Raw genomic sequence first — 19721 nt, 5'->3', positions numbered from 1 at the left:
ACAACACAATGCTAATGCAAAGTACAATTGCCAGACCCTAGTCCATGTTGTTAAAGTGATAGCAACCTGACTGAGGAATTAAATAGCAGTTGGTGGTATATTCTGCTTTGACTGTAGCTGGCAGGAAAGCTGCAGCACCTACTTCACATTCTTTGGCTTCTCTTCATCCATCATTGTCCATCCAATGGTCCTTGACACTTCCACTGAATATTCTCCTTCTCTTGAGGGTTTAGTGGCCAACGGTGTCATTCCTTTCTCTTATCATCCTTCCCTTTATTTTGTTATGGCCCCTTTGGTCTGCAGTGGGTTTTTTTTCATACTGAATCCATGTTTACTGTTATATCCAAAACATGAAGTTTAAAATAGACTTAAAGAGAGAATTGACTATATTTGGACTAGAATGTGGGTAGTTCCAATGTGCTCATCTGTGTTTAGTTTGCTTACATTTTTAAAGGAATGTTTACTTAATAATTTAGTTCTACTTGAGTGTTGGACGTATTTGTGATTTTTATAAAGTGGGCACAGCTACATTAAAATACTATTAATGCATTAAACTTTTAACCCTGAGTGACTACACTGAACGCGAAGAGTAATGTGTTCTCAATAAGTAGCTCTGCATTTATTAAGTAGTTGAAATCATTTTGCAAAAAATAACTACAGTCTACAGAGAGATCAGCCTCAAAATAGAAGTGTACCCAGGATGTAATGTTTGAAAGTATTGTTTTTTTCAAAAAAACAACTAACAATTAATTAATTAAATAAAAAAAAAAGGCAAATAAATAGAAGTGAAAACAAAACAGAACTAATTAAAGCCGAATACATCAGCATTTTTCGTTAGCTGCAAGGTTAGTCCTCGGTTTTGGGAGCTTTAATTGTCGACTGTGACAGACATTTTCACGGTGGGTTAATTGAAGTCAGGGGATTTAAAATACCTCTGCCATGATCTTTGTGCTCCTTGCAGTAAATACACTGTTCAATATGCACTGAGGTGTGTGTGTGTGTGTGTGTGTGTGTGTGTGTGTGTGTGTGTGTGTGTGTGTGTGTGTGTGTGTGTGTGTGTGTGTGTGTGTGTGTGTGTGTGTGTGTGTGTGTGTGTGTGTGTGTGTGTGTGTGTGTGTGTGTGTGTGTGTGTGTGTGTGTGTGTGTGTGTGTGTGTGTGTGTGTGTGTGTGTGTGTGTGTGTGTGTGTGTGTGTGTGTGTGTGTGTGTGTGTGTGTGTGTGTGTGTGTGTTCTTGTATATTGTAAAAAGTTGTCCGTCCCATTCTGATAAGGTCCTCCTTCAGGTTAGCGCTTCAATAGATCACTTTACGTGCCCCAAATGGGAAATTGATTTCCTCCGTTTTTCTTTGCACTCCCTCAGTGAGACTAATTAGAAATCATCTGGTAACCTACCTTTTAAGGGAAACGTATACACATTTAAGATATGTGCATTTTTATGGACTAGGATATGAGGGCCCCCTTTTCTCTAAGTACAATAAAATCACATACATTGTCTCTTGCTCCATGTCCCCAGTTTCTCACCTTTCCCCATCTACCCCTCTCTATCTTTCCATCGGAGCTGTCTCTCGTACTCTGTAGATGTGAGACTGGATATTAGCAGCACGCTGGAGCTGTATCTGCTTTTGAATGCTCACGCTACCATATAAATCAGGAGCGTCGGTCCCCTGTGTGTCGTCACCATTGCCATCATTTCCACCGTTTTATTCATCTGCTCCTTTGCCTTATCACGATTCTGCCCCACATTAAATTTTGTGTGTGGAGGCGGGGTCAGAACACATTACTGCCGAATGCTGCTAATCCAGGTGGGCTGTAGGGAGCAGGCGGATGGAGAAAGACAAGAAGGGGAGAAGGATGTGACAGTGTGAGTGAGTGAAAAGGAGAAACATGTTTGGGCGAGAAGAAAGGTTAGAGGAAGTGATGGGAAAAGGAATATTATAAGTAGAAATTAAAGCAACAAAGCAACATATTTGACAGTTGGGCTAGGAAGGAGGAGACCAGTTTGCAGACTGACCTTTCTTTGCAAGAAAATGAAAACTTGTCGGCCCGGCAGAAGTCTCCGTTTCATTATTCACCAGCATCGAGCATCAGAGAATTTTCACATCAGTTGAATTTGTCTGTACTCTAAAAATAATGAAAGCCCTTTCCTTTCCCTTAATCTTTGAACTTAACACCATTAAAAGCTAAACCATTTTTTTTTTTCAGATTAAAAACCAGTGTATATGGTGATCCAGTAATCTAGTTATTTGTTGATCCAGGTGTGAATGATCACAATTTAGTGGAAAGTATTGAAACTATATGTTCAACCTTGGTGTATCTACTACATATCTGGCAATTCGACTGAGGGTGTAGTGGTCAGTGTAGACCCTGCATTAACCAATACAAGCACATATCTATACATGTCTGAATGCACATGGTCCGTGTAACACAATACTTTCCATTCCAGTTGGTGGCACGCTCTTGTTTTAGTCAAAAGAGATGATGAAGACAACGGTAACCATGGATACTGCTCGAGTGTATGAGGAAGTTTGCTAGTACTCGTATATGTTCAACTTCACATGAAGTAAATAATGGGGGTGAACTCCTGGATAGAAAACATCACTACTAGAATAGAATGTGAGATGGTGTGGTCATGTGTGGAACATTAAACTGACGTGAACACAACTGTATGTACGTGCAAGCCTTTATGTAAAGTAGCATCTCCGTGGACGCAATTCCTCAATTTAATTGACACTTCTTTGACATTTTTCCTTTTCCTCTCCTTTTTTTGAATTATCCTTTGCAAAAAAAACAATGATTCTACTGTTTCATGCCCACGAAGAGCTCATAACGGTCATTCTGAGCTCTTGGTGGGCATGTAACAAAAAAAAAAATGGACTGGATGTTTGCTGGCAGAAGATTTCCTCCCACTCCGCTTCTTCATTAGGCTGCATCAATCTGTGTTTAGTCACGCATGTCTGACGGTTGTAGTTGAGTTTTTTTGCACACAGGTGAACCCACGTGAGATATGGATGAGACAGATGTTGTAGGTTGTGCTGCAATTAACCGCTCCTATGTGGGACCCACACCTGTGAATACATGCAGAATACATGAGCTGCTACACCTGTTGGAACAGCAGGGATATGTTGGACTAAACAAGGATATTTAACAATGTTGGTCAGTAATGTGTTGGAGCTTATTTAAGATCCGTTACTTTAACGTCCAAATGTATGAAACTTTCACTTTGTAACTGTTGCTGGCATACGGGTTGTTAAATGAGGACTGACGAAGCGATTCAGTAAGAATTCCTTTACCACTTTCCCCCATTGAAATGGGCAAACTGGCATATGCACACATGTAGACAACCAACAGGCACACCATTTCCTCCTCGACATCATTTTCCCATTACCACTATAAAAAACAAAGTCCCGTGACAAGGAGTGCTGTCAAATGTGCATATGGTGAACCCTTTAATGTGTTGTGCACACAAAGCAGCTGCTTCAAAAGGCTCTCACCCTCTCCCATGCATTACAGAGGGTGTTTGTGTGCCTGTTTTTGGTTAAGCGTCTTTTTGTATGTGCGCGCACGTTTTCGGGAGGCAGCCCTCTTCAGGGCTTGCTTAACTAAGATTAATTGCACCTAATCCACTGTGCCAGGTGGAACATGGACAATAGTGACTGCCCTCACACAAACACGCAGACATCCTCACAAATAGGCACACACATCCCATTATAGCCTTGCTGCTGAAAATTAGCCCTCTGCCTCTCCTGACACCCCGGACTAGACCACAACTCGATACCACCATTTACTTTCCGACAACTCGCACATTTATCACCGCTCCCACCTTCAGACAGATGAGCGTGTGGATGGACAAAACGCCATGACAGGAGGACGAGCTATCTGCTCCCTCACGTCGGCACCAGCTGACCTTGACAATGCGTAGAGAGAAAGTGTTTGTCCTCTTTTCTCTTTAGAGCACAGCAAAGTGTGTCTGAACCAAATCTCTTTGACAGTGACGTTCAAGATGCAGCAGGTCTGACTGAGTGTGCACTGAGGCACATAGGAATTGGGTAAGGAAGTGAGATGATGGCAATATTTATCACAAGGGGATTTGAATAATGAGCTACAGAAATGATTAAGTAGCTAATATATTTCTCTACTAAATAACAGAGCCCTAAATGGTCTGTAAGTGATCTGTATTTATATAGAGCTTTTGATGGGAAGCGTCTTGATGGTCTTCAGTAAAGTTTTGACATTCACTCAGTCGCACCCATTCACTCACATATTTACACAAGACTCTGTTTATTTTTTTTTATATATTTTAACAGCATTTATTTACTTTTTCAATTTGTTGAGAATCCTCAACTCTTTCCATGTGCCTCAGTGGTACAATGCACCGAGTAGGGAATCATTGGTCTCCACTTTAATTGTTACTGCCTCCTAACATAAGTGGTTCTATTTTCTGGGGTTAATTTTGTTTTCTTGCAGTTCTTTGGGGGAAAGTGGTTTAGTATGAGAGTTTGTGTACGTTGTTATTTTTCATTGTTTTTAATCTTGGCCTTTCTTTATTATTGGTAGCAGTAAGTGGTGCCTGGAAGCCATATTGCTGTTCCAATACCTGCTTAAGAGCAGCTGCTTTGTCAGCTCTTTCTTACAAGCTTCTGTACCTGTGTGTTTGTTTGTCTGGAAGTGAAAAGTTTTTTTTTTGCTTCAAGACTGTGCGAGATTGAGAACAAATAAAAGGAATCGTTCCAAGGTTTATGTAGGATGCACTTATGAACCCACTTATACGCATTGTCAGTTAGCTCAAGGTCTAATTGTGCCTGTGTGGCTTTTCATGAGGTAAACGGTGTATTAGGACATACTGATTTTCTTCATCATGTCAAATCTCTGTTACACATGAGAAATATTGAGGGCAATGATCTGGAAGTAGCTGCAGACATGGATATGTTGAGAGAAAATGTCACTTTTAAACGCCATACTGTAATGTTGCTCTATGCAGACATAACTTCATACACATATATATATGTATACATAATATACATATATATTTACATACATATATAAATATATATACGCATATATGTATATACTTATACATATATGTATATATATGTATGTATAAAAATAAATATATACAAATATATTACATAAATACAAGCAACTATCTTTAAAAATATCCAATTTAGAATAAACTGAAGAGCTTGGAGTTCACGTATAGGCAACTAAATTTGGATTTAACAATTTCATAATTTAGCAAACTACCAATTTAATTGTACAAACTTTTAACAAATGATTTCTTGTAATCATACTTTGCAGATTGTGGGAATCATTAAAAAGCCTTCCTGGGGGAAGCAGTTCTAAGTGGGCGTGCAGCCCTTTTTTTTTTCTTTCTCTTGCTCTTTGATGAACAAAATTGTGAGCATCTTTATTAAAAACATATGTTTGCAAGATGCGACAACGTGTGTGTTGACCATCTTTCCTCGGTAGGGCACTCAATAAACAACCTATTGGGGCATACAAATGTTCCAAGTTGAAATCCTCTGGTAAGCAAGTCTCAGTTGCCAACAACTTAGCAGTCAATATTTGTGGTATCCAAATGCTCACAAACTACATTGCTGCTTTCAGCTATATTTCCTTTTTCTATTCATTTTGGAAATGTCGTTTGTACTCTCTGGCTTAATTATATTTCAATCCATGAGGACTGAGGTTTCCTCTGAAAAATGAATTTTATTGACCCAGAAACGCTCAGGGCTTTCGTGAACGCTGGGTCTTCACAATCTGAGGACTCTACAGAATACTGCTGTTTTGTAACATGATGAAAAAGGAGTAGGATGATTTAAGCAGCGGTAGTAGCAGCAAGGCAGAACAGAGAATTTGTCTCAATGCCTTCAAATATAGAGAATCACATATTACTCCCAGTAAACAGTAGATGCAATGTTTTGTTTAGTTGCATGTGGGGTTAAGTCAAGTCGTGTATATTCATAGTTTGCTCAGTAGAATTGCCAAAAAAAATGTTAAAACACAGTGTTGGAAAGAAGAACCACTTTCATTTTAACAAACGGCTTGGAGTTCATGCAGAGAAGGAAATTAAAGTCAGAAAAGAATGCAGTGTAAAAGTATGTTGTTGAATGAAGGGGTCAGAAGTGTGAACACGCACTCACAAAATTATAATTGAGAGCTCCGACTGAGGAAAGGATGAAAAATATCTCTCACTGGGCAAAACCCTGGTAAAATAGTATAACTTTCAATTGTAATGTTTTCTTGTAGGGATAGAAATCTGTAGGCACCCCATGATTATGATTGAAGGGGCTATGATTTGATGGTAGAGATTATCAGTTCATGAAGCAGCAGACCATTTGCTTTAAAAACATAGTATTTTTAATGATCCTATAATCTCTTCAACTTTGAAGTTATTGATAGGTCATCAACAATGTAAAAATGCTTTTCTTATCACAGACTACTAACCAAAAGGAACCAAAACAAAGCAAAACCATGTGTTGACTTTAACCATCCTCAACACCACTCCTGTTGTACTGTGTTTAGTGCAGGTCAAATATTTCTGCTCTAAAATAAATCTTAAAGTTTTTACTCTGTCATTTTAGTGATCTGATTTAAAGCTCATCATTCTGGGCTTCTTGTGTTCGACAGAGAAAAGATCTGAAGCTAAATGTAGTCGGGTTGTTTTTGATCAAAGCTGCGCACTATTCACATTTTTAATAATTTCTTGAACTTGAAGAGGAATGAAGTTAAGAACATTTAACTGTGTGTGTCTGTTAAACCATAACAACTTCCCGAGGTAAGGCCACGGCTGCCTCCCTGTAAAGGCGGTGATTAGAATGCGCTGTGACACACAGATCACTGCATCCTCACATTCAGAGACCTACACACACCTCGCTGCCTGTGCTGAGATGTTTAGGCCTGCAGCAGCATGCAAGGTCTGATGCAGTTCACCTCTTGTGTCGGTGAGTATTAGAGTATGGACTATCTGTCTGGTTCTCTGTGAAGCAACACACACATATACACACGGGGAGTGCATTGTTGATGACTCTTAACTTTGCTGCGGAAGGGGTAGAGTTTATGCACATTTGCGTACACACACACACGCAGCTTCCTTTTCCTTTTCCACATTTTACGCTTTCTCTTTTTTCCCACATTAAGGCACAACCACCTGCGCATACACAAAACACATTCTTGCTTTTTTCACATTTTGTGCTCACTCACCATCATGTCCTGTTTTTTTTTCCCTCCCGATTTTCTTTTCTCTTATTGAACTCATGGTTTCTGTTAAGTAACACTCTGTTTTGCATACACACAACATCCCCTTTCCTTTACCTCTCACAGACACACACAGACACACACACAATCAAGCAGTGCTAAGGGAATGGGTAGACTCATTCCCTGTCTGGCCTTGGGACCTAGATTGATTGATAGTAGACACTATGGGGCAGTAGAAATGAGTAAGGAATAGCAAACTGTGGCCTATGCTCCCCTCTGTGCCTTGACGGTATTGTTAAATTGGCCATTCTCTGGCTAAAACTACCGTTATGCCCACAAAATATTACCGGCTGTCTTGGAAATAAATCAGTGGGGAGGAAAAGGTTTTGCCATTTTTTGAGCAGAAAATACAGACCAGAATATAGAGCATCTGAAGTAAGTTATCTTGCTGGGACTTCATGTGTACAGCTCTGGGGGTCGCTAACAAAGTCCGACTTTCTTGAGGTGCACAAAGACATTAGGATTGCCACATTGTCGACGTTATAGTCATAGATTGTATATAAAAAATATATATGAATTAACTCTGCGAGTTACTCTTTGTTGAGACTCGCACTGATTACATGACTTGTTGATTTTTCATTTTTAACCAAAACATAAATGTGCTTATTGTATTGTGTATTATCACAATGGTGTTAAAGTGCACATTTTTATCATGTTGATCACCTCCACCTCAGTTGTAGTTGAAAGACTGGAAAACATTAGTCATTCATGTCCCACTATTCAGATTGCCCAACTCGAGGCTCAGGCAGCTACATCCTGAGCCTACTCATCTCCTTTTATCTCCATACATAATTACAGGAAATGCAAAAGCCTTTCTCCTCCATAAGGCTCTGTTCACACTTGCTATGAATATACGCGCTGAGTGGTTCCATCACAATGGACAGCTCCAAGTACCCTCGTTCACACATGGCATTAGATGGTGAAATGTGTTTTTTAGCCAGTCTGAACTTTTGTACGTTTGTAGGTGTGTCCATGGCCAAGTGAGCAGAGCCAGCAGCAAATCAATATACCCATCTTTACACAGATTTATAGTTGCATAGTATTATTTTATTATGTATTTTGTAATCGGCATTTGTCAGGTATAAATAAACATGTTATAGATTTATTTAAGAGTCAAACAAATCCAGAACTTGTATTGCTGTATTTGCACATGCACCCCTTTTTTACAGACGTTTACAGACTAATGCACTCAAATACAGTCTCCACAGTCGGCGGGTTGCACACTTTTTCTGCAGCAGTTTTTATTGTTTAATGAATAAACAAGGTGTGATCCTGTGACATTTACAAGCAACTGTGGTCACAATTATCTCTGTGGTGGATGTCACTGCCCTGCTGCTTCCCTTAGCCTTTTTAATCTTACTTAAGATGCACTATAAGTGTGCATGGCACTGGGTTGCATGCGTTTTCTGTCCGTTTCACACAGATTGTGGTACCTTACACACTTGAGTCTGCCAATCTACTTGAGGCACTAGTGTAAGCCAGTGTCATCCAAAGGGAAGTATACAATTGCTTTCAGAGCACATTAAGTCCCCTTCTTTTATTTGTACATAATCTCATATTCAATGCCAAATATTCAGTGAGTCATACAGTGTTTTCACGTTTTGACTCGTTTTATAAACAGTTTGTACAGTATTATTTATATGCTTTCATGTAATGTCAGTTCAGCTTGCTGAATCTACACTTGATACATAACAAACTAAAAGCAGGATTGAGAAACTTTTTGAAAAAACAAAGGAAGAAAACTCCTTAATTCTCTTATTACTCTCTAATCAGTAATCGGGCCTTTAGTTCACTACCTCTTAACCCAACAAGACTTAAAGCTGTAATTGGTGTCAAGTGTCCACAGACTTTGCGTACCCAGATTTGGACATTTTATTCCATTCTTCCTGGTAGATCCTCTTAAGCGTGTGAGCTGTCTCTTCACAGATGTGTGGAGTGTAAATTGGGGATTTAGCTGGGCCGGTTTCTTGAGTCTGGGTCAGTCAGAGACTTGTCCTGAAGCCACAGCATTTTCTTGGTTCTTATCTTATTTTTGTCTTTTAAGATTAAATAGAGCCTAGTGCTGGGCGGTATAACAGTTCATACGGAGTGCTTGCTTGTTTTTTTGCTTGTGGTTATGACACTCTCAACACGAGATTAAGCAAGATAATTGCTTAATTGCTCTCCAGATCCACAACTTGTCACATTTCACTCTTTTAATTCCACACTGGATTTTCAGAATGTATCCAGTTGCAAGAAAATAGTCTTTAAAAGCACCACTTCCACTGTTAAAGTAATCTTATCTTCTACGTATATTATTTTCACTCACTCCCATGCACTTGCTCTCTCTCATTGAGTGCGTTTACATGCACACTAAAAAAACGATTACTGGCAATAATCGGGTAACAGGAATAAACCGTTTAAGGTGTGTACACGTCTCTAAGAAATCAGATTGACCGAAACCTAGGTAAACCTAGGTGCCAATAACGGCAATAAACCGATAATGATATTGGTTTATTCCGTTTACATGTGCACTTGAATACGCACTCTTTTACACACACACACACACACACACACACACACACACACACACACACACACACACACACACACACACACACACACACACACACACACACACACACACACACACACACACACACACACACACTCCCTCCCTCCTTCTTTCACCTCCTGCTCCGTTCTCATATGCGCCATTCTAGCAAATCGTGTGACCTGCTGCTGCTCTCACTGCTCTCAAGTCACATGAGTGTAATTTTAGTATTTAAGGTAAGAAAATGTTTTTATATTGCAATAATATCACATATGCAATTAGTCTTTGAGCCCTCGTTAATGGACAAACAATGCAAGTGAGTTGTGCCTCATATGGCCTGCTACCATGGCAACTAAATCTTACTATTTTAGTTTGTTGCGGTAATAGTGGCTTATTTAATGATGCGTACATGCTTATGAGTTGTATGCATTTAATTTGATGTTTATTCACCTCAATGTTCCATTCCATTCCTTAAGTCTTAGGCAATTATACGGCAGTCTACTGTTGTAGTTTTTGCAGTTTTAAAAAAAAAATGGAAATTGGCAAATTAACATAGTCATGGTTTGACTTAGGGCCAATTCCAATTCCTATCTTAACCCTCAAGCCCAACCCTTGATCTTAACTGGCCCTCAAAACCAAGTGTTGAGGGTTATTTTGTCACTTAGAAATGGGACACCCCTTAAATGCAGATACGTCTTCAGACTGTGGGGGGCAGAATAACACGTAAGCTGCGTCCAGTTTGTCAACTCCAAAAAAGAAGAAGAACACATTTACGTCACGATTATTTATTACGATCCGTTTGTCAGCCAAGTTATTAGGTTGTCAGTTGGTTATAAGATGATACTCATACAAATACCACAACCACAGACATATTCAGCTGACAGTTACCACACACCACGGCTTGTTGAATTGTAAACGATAGCAAACGATCACTTGTCCACACCAGCCGGCTATTGACAAAAGATCGTAAAATAAAAATAAATGTTACGCAACAATGACGTCAGTAATCCACAACATGGGCCTAAACTAAGATGATACAATGGTTTTCATAATTTTTATATCTCTATAAACAAAGAAAAAACTTAATTTGTAGCGTACGCGTATCGCTGCCTTCAGCGCCATCTTTGTTATGTGAAAACATGCAATGCATTCTGGGTAGCCCTTGCTCCCAAGGGTGGTCTCGGAAAATATCAATATTGAGGGCGATACAGCCCTGAAACTTGCCCCTCAGCTTAATTTTTCTTAGAGTCGGGACAGCACTTGCACAACGGGAGCGCGCATTTTTGAGCTTGAGGGTTAAGCAAAGAATTGGAATTCACCCTTAGACTAATACAGAGTGAAGGAGATGCTGAGAAAATTTCTGAGATGGTAAAAGCCTCCACAGAGATCTAAAATGTTCTGGTACGACTAACTTAATTGTCCAACAGAAAACCTAAATTTATAATAATAAACGAACGCATCACAGTGGAAAGCCTTTTGACATTATTGCTTTAGTCAGCCAGTCTGTCCATCAACCAATCAGTGATAAACATCCCCATACACGGGTTAGAAATCATTTGGATAGGACGGCAAAGAAAGTGCTGATTGGATTTCTTGTCTCTGTTGTCAATCCTCCAGTCTTCACCTCTTGCTTTAGAGACAGATCGCTTTGTGCACAATTAACCCACAAATGATATGGTGTTGGGGCAGGTATACGCATCAGTGGCACTTGAGAGGTAAGTACCCATACTGATAGGCATGGATGTATAGGGACAGATACAGTGGTAATCACTTAGGTGGCAGGCTGTTTTCCCTCCCCAGTCCTTGAGCTCTTTGTCTTGGAGTGTGCTGCTAGCCAACCCTTGGGCAGAAACCCTAACTCTGAGTCTGTCACAAATACTCGCCTCTTTCCATATACGCTCTCTTTTGCTTCTTCTGTTACTTGTCGCTCCCACTCAATGATTTAATTTTTATCTACTCTCATTTGACATGAAATACTAACAAAGATGTTGCATGGACATTTCTCCTGTGGGTGTGCTTCTACAACAAATAAACAGTGTGCTGGACATCAACATCCTCCTTTGGTTTGTTACAGAATTGTTTCATAGTCTGCAGTCTTCCCCTTCTCAATTCCACTCCTCCTTCCCCTCCCTATCCTCTTCACCTCTGTATTCTCCTGTCCATCTGTTTCTGGTTGCTTTTGTCAAACTGACCACACCAATCACTTAAAAAAAAGGCTAGATTAAGGAGGTAGATTAGTGCATACAGTACATTTCAGCAGGGAATAACCAGTGCCTCAACCCACAAGTTAGCAAAATTAAAGTTGCAGACAATAGCAGTTTTTGTGTGTGACACAAAAGAAGAGTTTGTGTTTGTGTGTGTGTAGGGGGAAACCATTTTGTGCATTGCTCCAGACTCTGCTGCAGTCTTACCAATCTGCAGCTTTGGGTACTTTTGTATTTTATATTTGTATTTTGTCCAAGCCCTAAATGGAACCAACTGATGGAAGTGTTAGATTTTTACCAAGTCCCCATTGTACATACATAACATCACCATTGGGGCAAATTCGGGCTATTGAGAAGAAACCAACATTTTGTCCTTTAGGTTTTTTCTTTATTCATTCCTCCTCTTTCTGTTCTTTTTCTTGCTTCAGTTTTTTTGCTTTAACTTATGTCTCCCCCCCATATATTCTCCCACTTTCAACACCTTATTTCTCTGTTGCCTCTGTCTTCGAACTTTCCATCGTCACTTATCCTCCCTGCTTCCCACCCTCCTTCTTTTTCACCTCTTCACTTTGTTCTTGTTAACAGCCCCAGCAGGAGAAGGATGTGTTCGACAGACTGGGGTCTAGGGGGCCACAGCTGCCCAATAACATCCTGATTTATCAACCTCCCTCAGCTTGCCTGCATGGAGATGCTGTTTTGTTCGCTTGCTTTGGTTGTTACTTACAGCCAGCAAGGCAGGTTGTTTGTATTTCTGGCTCTCCGTCCTAAGGATGTGTCTGGTGTAATGAAATGGCTGTGCTCGCAATCTATCTGGCCTTCTATCCAGTAGCTGAAGCCTGTCTGCGTATCTATCCAGCTGTCATCTCCCTACCAGGATATATTTTAAGACACATGAAATAAAAGGGTGACCTGTCATCCAAGTTGATGTGTTTTTGAAATTTCCACCACACCCACTTGGTAATGAAAATGAAGCCTTTTTCCGCATTTCAAATCAATTTGTCTTTCCCATCCATGTTGCTCTTTCTTTTTTTTTTTATCACACCCCCTCTGTTGAAACACAACGATTGGTTCCAGATGGAGACCACATATTTACAGATTCAGAAAATCTAACCATCTAATTTCAATCTTCATTTTAATTTTTTTCTGTCTCCCCCTCTCTTCCTCTCTGTCCCTGGCACCCACTGTCCTCGTCTGTAGTCCAGTACCAGATGGAAATGATGCGCTCCCTGCGTCACGTCAACATTGACCATCTGCATGTGGGCTGGTACCAGTCCACCTACTACGGCTCCTTTGTCAGCCGAGCGCTGCTCGACTCCCAGTTCAGCTACCAGCATGCCATCGAAGAATCAGTTGTGCTCATCTATGGTAAGTAGACCTACAGAGAAAACTCTGTTAACTTTTTATTATACATTTTTTTTACCCTATTACATCTAAAGATAACAGGTGGCCTCTTGTTCAGACTAGAACCATTAGGTTAAAAAAGTTTATAATTCCATTATGATCATGAACTCTTACGTCTATCCAGATTCAAAATATTTGTAGTCAGGACTGTGAAGGAATTTAATAAAATACGTTGAGAGGCCCAGTGTGCAGAATTGATCAATCTACAAAATAAATCAACTTTTTAAAATTAACTTTTGTGTTTCGGTTACCATAGAATGAGGACTTAAACAGTGGAGTGAGTCCTCTTCATTGATTCTGCCACTTGTTCTAAACATACTCAGATGGGTGCAATATGCAACTTCATCTCTAGATGCCACAAAATTCTACACTATTCTATGTATGTATAATTGCAGGACAATATAATGTAATAATATAAAGTATAGGTTTTGCATATAAAATGCCATCCCTACATAATATTATTATTTGGTTGAAACTTGTTTGTTACTGTATATGTAGTACATGTAGTTCCTCTGACAGTTCAGATAGTCCAAAACTTGATTTGCAGCAGCATAGTTGTTACAAACACTGAAATTTCAACATGGTTTTCATGTTAAGTTGACTTCTTCCATAGTTAACACACACACACACACACACACAAACATGGAAACCCATCAATTTAATTTAGCTTTCAATCCTGGTTAAACAGTCACACGTCCAATTCAGTCTCTTTTTGTCAGTAGGTATCCAAGAATAGGACTGCTACTGAAAATTCATAAGATTCTATTATGGTTCACATTCTCTGTCTCGGCAATAAATCAGTCTGACAGATGTAGGAAGAGATGGGTTGACGTTGGCACAGATGTTTAAAACAACAAAAAAAAACTATTATTAAAGTGTTAAAATCTATCCATGTGTGCAGTGCAACAACCCTGATGGTTGCGCTTAACATTTTCAATTTTCATTCAGTACATTTCAAATGGGCTACTGAGCTTAAAGAATTACAGAGGTCTTTTTTTCAACATTTCTTTTCTTTTTGTTGCCTACATAATTTGTTTTACTAATGTAGTTTTGGAAAAAAAACCTGTCAAATAACAGGCTAGCAGGATTGCGTGTGCTGAGAAGGCAGTAAGGCATAACCCCACAAAGACCCAGAATTGTTCTGTCCCAGTAAATCGTAAACAAAAAATGGAAGCAATGTCACAGGGTGTTGCGGAGGTAGCCTTTGTCTATGACGTCTGCCACCCTCCTCAGACTAGGAGCGAAACAGGCAGCAAAGGGTGCGTAAAATTGACAGGACTAACATGAGAATTGCGTGCATCATATACCTGCGTCACAGTGAAAACCTTGAAGATCATCTCATAATTGCTGCTCCCACAAGATGGTGTAAACATTTGTCAAGTGACGGCAAATTTAAACCAATAAAACAATGTACATTTAAATCCCCAGTCTTTAAATGATAATTTATTCAGTGAGAGCTCTGCTGGCCTGTCAATGTGTGTATGTAAGTGGTGTTAAAGTGTGACTCACATTTACTGGCTGAAGACATAGATTCATATCAAGCCATTGTCAAACTGACGAATGGTATCAAGACATTATGTGGGCAGAAAATACTGTGTGCAGGGGGGGTAAGTAAGTTTGGCCTAGGGTTATTTTTTTTCCTAAGCAATTGAATATCGGGCCAACACATCGTATCTTCATCAGGCTAAACCAGGTTTTGTTTTCTAAAAAATATTATTTTTCTTCTAAACTAAATGAATTTTTGTACAAAAACTACAAAATGTAGGAAATATGTCAAGTAATTAAAATGTGCCGCAGACTGTTACTCGTGTCTTAAAACCCCTTCAGTCAGAAACAAAAAAAAAACATTTGTGAGCTGCTATAAGCCAAGAAGAGTTGCCAGATGATAATGTGGACGTTGTCTTTAATCACCAACTTGTGACTCTTTTAAGACACAAATGTGTATGAGATGCAGAGAATAAAATGTTTAAAAAAAAAACTCTTAACTCACTATATTTTCCCCGTTTTTGTCTGGCATATTTACTGTCTGAATTGGGCTAATGTATTACAAAAGTAGTGTTTAATTTGTATAAAAACAAATACGTCAATTAATTGTCAATTCTAGCAACAGAATACCTTGGAGTTCTCTCTGTCATGTTTTTAGATTGCATAAATCCATCATGGACAAAGCTGTCAAAACCATCTGACTCTTGAACCGTCCTGCAAACGAGCAGACCATTGAGCCAGTTACTCACTCAGCCCTTTCTCATTCCAAACAAGGTCTCCTGTTAATGTCAATCAATAATGCAGCGCTTAATGGATCAAAGCACCTTAAAGGAATTGACATTATCTCTGTTTAAAGTCAAAGGAGAAAAAAAATGGATTTCTTTTTTTGCTCTCTTCATCATTAGCTCACTGGTCATTTTTTGCTGAATCGATTCATCGGCTAACTGGCGAGTTGGTTAAATATATTTACAGTGATAATAGTTTGGGTTCCAAACATACAGCCTGGAAGCCGATCATACTGTCTGAAATAATTATCGGGTGGTCAAGGAGAGGGTCCAGTGAGTGCAGCTTGGCCATAGACTGAGCAAATTAAACCATCCTCCCGAGGACAATCAAGACACCAAAGCATCCGATAAGGCATCATTTTTGATTTTTTCATTGTAGAAGAGAAAGTAGGGTACAAGTTGGCAGCAAAAGAGGCATCATAGACTTGCAGCCATGTGTGACTAAGTGTAATAAAAGAAATTGTCACATTTGTGTGCGGGTAGGGTGGTGGGAATTATCTGAATATAATGTCACGTAATATTCGTTCTAGTGCGATTTTTGGAAAAGCGGCAGCCCTGGCTATCGTCTCTGTGCTCATCTGTAGCTTTCAAATCAGGGACATATAGTACAAACCCTTAGGCTCAGAACATCATTAGAAGCAAGCTTTAACTTGGGTGGGGAATTATTTTCCTATGGAGGGCCGTTTCACTTTTTATAACATCTTTTGTTGGCCATACTGAATTATTAAACACTCATTATAAAACATTTTGTACCTGTGTTTGTGTCCTCGTGTGTTGCTCTGATTTTTACCATTTCTTGTGTTTTTAACCAATATCTTTAAAAAAAAAAAAAGCTTTTAAATGCATTATTTGTGCTTTTATTTTGTACTTGTGAAATGTGCCATACTGATGAAATGTATTCACTCTGTTTCTTTTTACACCACTAAGACTTGTCTCAAGGAAATACTTAAATTGCTTCTCACTGGTGAAGTAACTGATGTCAAACATTCTGTGTATGGCTTCCAAAGTCGGAAATTCTTCCATTGTAGTAAAGCCAGCATTGATCCTACACACAAGATCAAGAATGTTTTTGTTATGCCTGCTGTTACATTAGAAGCCATAGAGAAAAGAGACAGATTTCATAATATCTTGCAACATGTCATTCATCAACACAGTGGTTGTTGCGACAAATTGACAGTTTATTACAAATGTAATTCATATGGTTTACAGTAACACAATCTCCTTCACAGATTCTTCTTCATAAGATTTTGTTTTTTTCTATCTATTGACTGGCACACCACAAATCTTGTCTTTATGTTTATAACCCAACCCAACTTCAAGTTGCAATGAATGAAACAGCCAGATGAAAATGGCTTAGATCATTGTCCCCTTTGCAGATTATGTAGAAAAAATTGAGTTCTCTATAATTTCTTCACCAGACTTATATTTAAACAAGATCTTAAGGAAATAGTTGAGTCTCAAGAAATAAAAATGCTCAATCTGCATTGAAGGAAAAAACATAAGTGTACGACTCAGAATATGGGAAATTACCTTTGATAGCCTATAGATTTCTATTCACTTCACGTACATTTCCCCTCGCAAATGCACCCTGTGTTTTATTTTCCGGGAACAACTTTGATAACCACATGCAAATTAACGCACAAGAGGTGTTGGACTTGAGTGTTCGGTTGGAAGCAGTTGCCTACAGGGTGCAGAATAAGGCTTATAATGAGAAGCTTGTCAACTGGAAAAACGTTGACTGCCGAGTGGGAATGACAAATTTTCTCATTTGGTCAACTTTAATGTGCCTCTGAGCAAGGCACAGGGTGTGTATTTTCCCCGCATCTCTGTAGAGGACTATACATATTTAATTTAACTGACTACCTGGCTTTTTTATAAAGCTACTGGAAGATGTTTTGTGAATGTGTGAAAAGAACAAAATGAACACTTTTAAAAAACAAAAAACAATTCAAAAGCATTAATAAATAAGTTTCTAATTATTTTTTTGTCTTGTCCCCCTTGTCATTCTTCACTTGTCATTGCAGACCCAATAAAGACAGCCCAAGGCTCCCTGTCACTCAAGGCTTACAGGCTTACTCCAAAACTCATGGAGATCTGCAAAGAGAAAGATTTCACACCTGAGGGGTGAGTAGCTCACGCAGTAACACACAAAAACAAACACAATATTGTAGATGAGATAAACATGGAGGTTAACAATTAATGTGCTGGTATTTGTGCATATATATGAACCCATTGGTTAACATTGCTAATGGGTATGTGGGAATTCAAATTTCTTCTTTTTCGCTCTTGTGACTTTGCTTATTCAATAGATGCAAATATAGGCTTGTGCATCCACAGGGGAGACATTTGGTAGCAGTTGGAGATGGATGCCGATGATTTATCAGCTCGTCCTTGCCCGTCAAACAAATGTACCGTGTTTACGTTTTTCTGACCCCAAGGCTTATCGTAATTGCTTTTAAATTGCAGCTAAAAATGAATGTAATGAGGGGACCATTTTCCAGGCAGTTCAGGGTAGTCCAAGTACACTAACTTGCAGAGGCACACCCCCCCCCCCCCCCCACACACACACACACACACACAAGGACAACACACAGACACGAATGCATTGACAAATGCAAGCTTAAAAGCTCAGTCAAAGTCCCAGAGGCATCAAGTTGCTGTCCATTCAATTTGTGTATATTATTATACCATGCACAAAAATAGATTTTAGATATATATATATATATATTTATATATTTATATTTATATTTATATTTATATTTATATTTATATTTTTATATATATATATATATATAAATGTGTTTTATTTCACTTTCTTATTTCCTCTGCATTTCTCCACCTGTGTCTCCATTACAAGCTGCTCTGTTAATGACCCAGTGTGCTTGGCCCAGTCATAATCTTTCTGATTTCAGCAGCTTTTCTTTCTTTCTTTTTTTTGTTGGGGGAGGTGGGCGGGGCCATCTTTAGCTATCAGGGTTCTCAATAAGCCCATGATTAAAAGAGGGCAGCTCAGGGCAGGAAACGGCAATATCACCACATTACAGCAATCTTGTGTGTATGCTATTATTTTCAGGACAGACCAGAAATTTGAATATCAATAATGTGTCTTTTTTTTTTTTTTTTTTCGAAGACGCAAACCTTCAAAAGTGCTTCATATTTGTTCCTCCCCCTAGTACAATGTGTGTAAATAGCAGTCTCTTTCATGTTGGCGTATTTGATGTTAGATAAGCTTGCATATATTGTTGTGCACCTTTTTGAAATGAAAGCCAAGGATAGATGAGTGCTGAATAGACCCATCCCTTTGAACTGCTCTCCAAGTCGTTCGGGCTATGGAGGCAGTGGTCAATAATACACAATCTAAAGCATCAAATTAATCAGCTTGTGGAGTCAACCTTTGGCTGTCCAGTGGGGCCCAACTTGGAAAGAGCATGGTATTAAATGTGCGTTAAGTCCAGCAGGGTTGAGCAATTTGTCCTGCCAAGAGTGTGCTGTCCTTCTATTTCCTCATGGAAGCCTTTTTATATCACTCTGCAGGCATTTGAAAAGGTCATTTGCTGGAAATATTTTAAAGTACCCCAGATGGATAATTGTGCCAATATATATAACAAACAGTATTCATATCATTATAGATTTTCCTTATAGGCGTCTGTTTCCCATACTGATTTTTGTCCTCCACACACTCATAGCCTGAGGTAGGATTGTCCACTTCCCTTGCCTCAGAGTCTCAGCTTAAAGTTTGCCTGAGGTGATGCTCTTCTTGGAATACAAAATGGCATTTATCAAAATTACCTCAACCGAATCAAATGATGCTCCACACCTCTATTTATCACACAGGCAAGCATAGTATAAACACCTGTTTCTGGAACAGTGCACATGGTGGATTAATGCAGCGAGTGTATTGATCCCATAACAACTGCAACACATCTAACAAGCCAACATTAGACACATACAGACATTAGTTTGTAACTCATGGACTGTGCACAAGTGACAGACTGAATCAAGGCAGGCAGTCAATGCTATTGGATTTATGGGAGACATTAAGCAAAGTTTGAAGTTCCA

At 39.1% G+C, this 19721-nt stretch overlaps 1 protein-coding gene across 1 annotated transcript in view; it reads left to right on the top strand.

Moving 5' to 3' along the window:
* Window positions 1-19721, top strand: part of LOC310924280 (eukaryotic translation initiation factor 3 subunit H) — a 50110-nt gene that overhangs the window by 16576 nt on the left and 13813 nt on the right. Inside the window, exons 3-4 of the mRNA XM_083885971.1 lie at window positions 13189-13356; window positions 17687-17786. Coding sequence (XP_083742097.1) covers window positions 13189-13356; window positions 17687-17786 — 268 coding nt within the window. The remainder of the gene's footprint in view (window positions 1-13188; window positions 13357-17686; window positions 17787-19721) is intronic.

This window comes from Microchirus variegatus (assembly GCF_963457635.1).
Source record: "Microchirus variegatus genome assembly, chromosome: 1".
Lineage (NCBI taxonomy): Eukaryota > Metazoa > Chordata > Actinopteri > Pleuronectiformes > Soleidae > Microchirus > Microchirus variegatus.
This window is presented reverse-complemented; position numbering and strand designations above follow the sequence as displayed.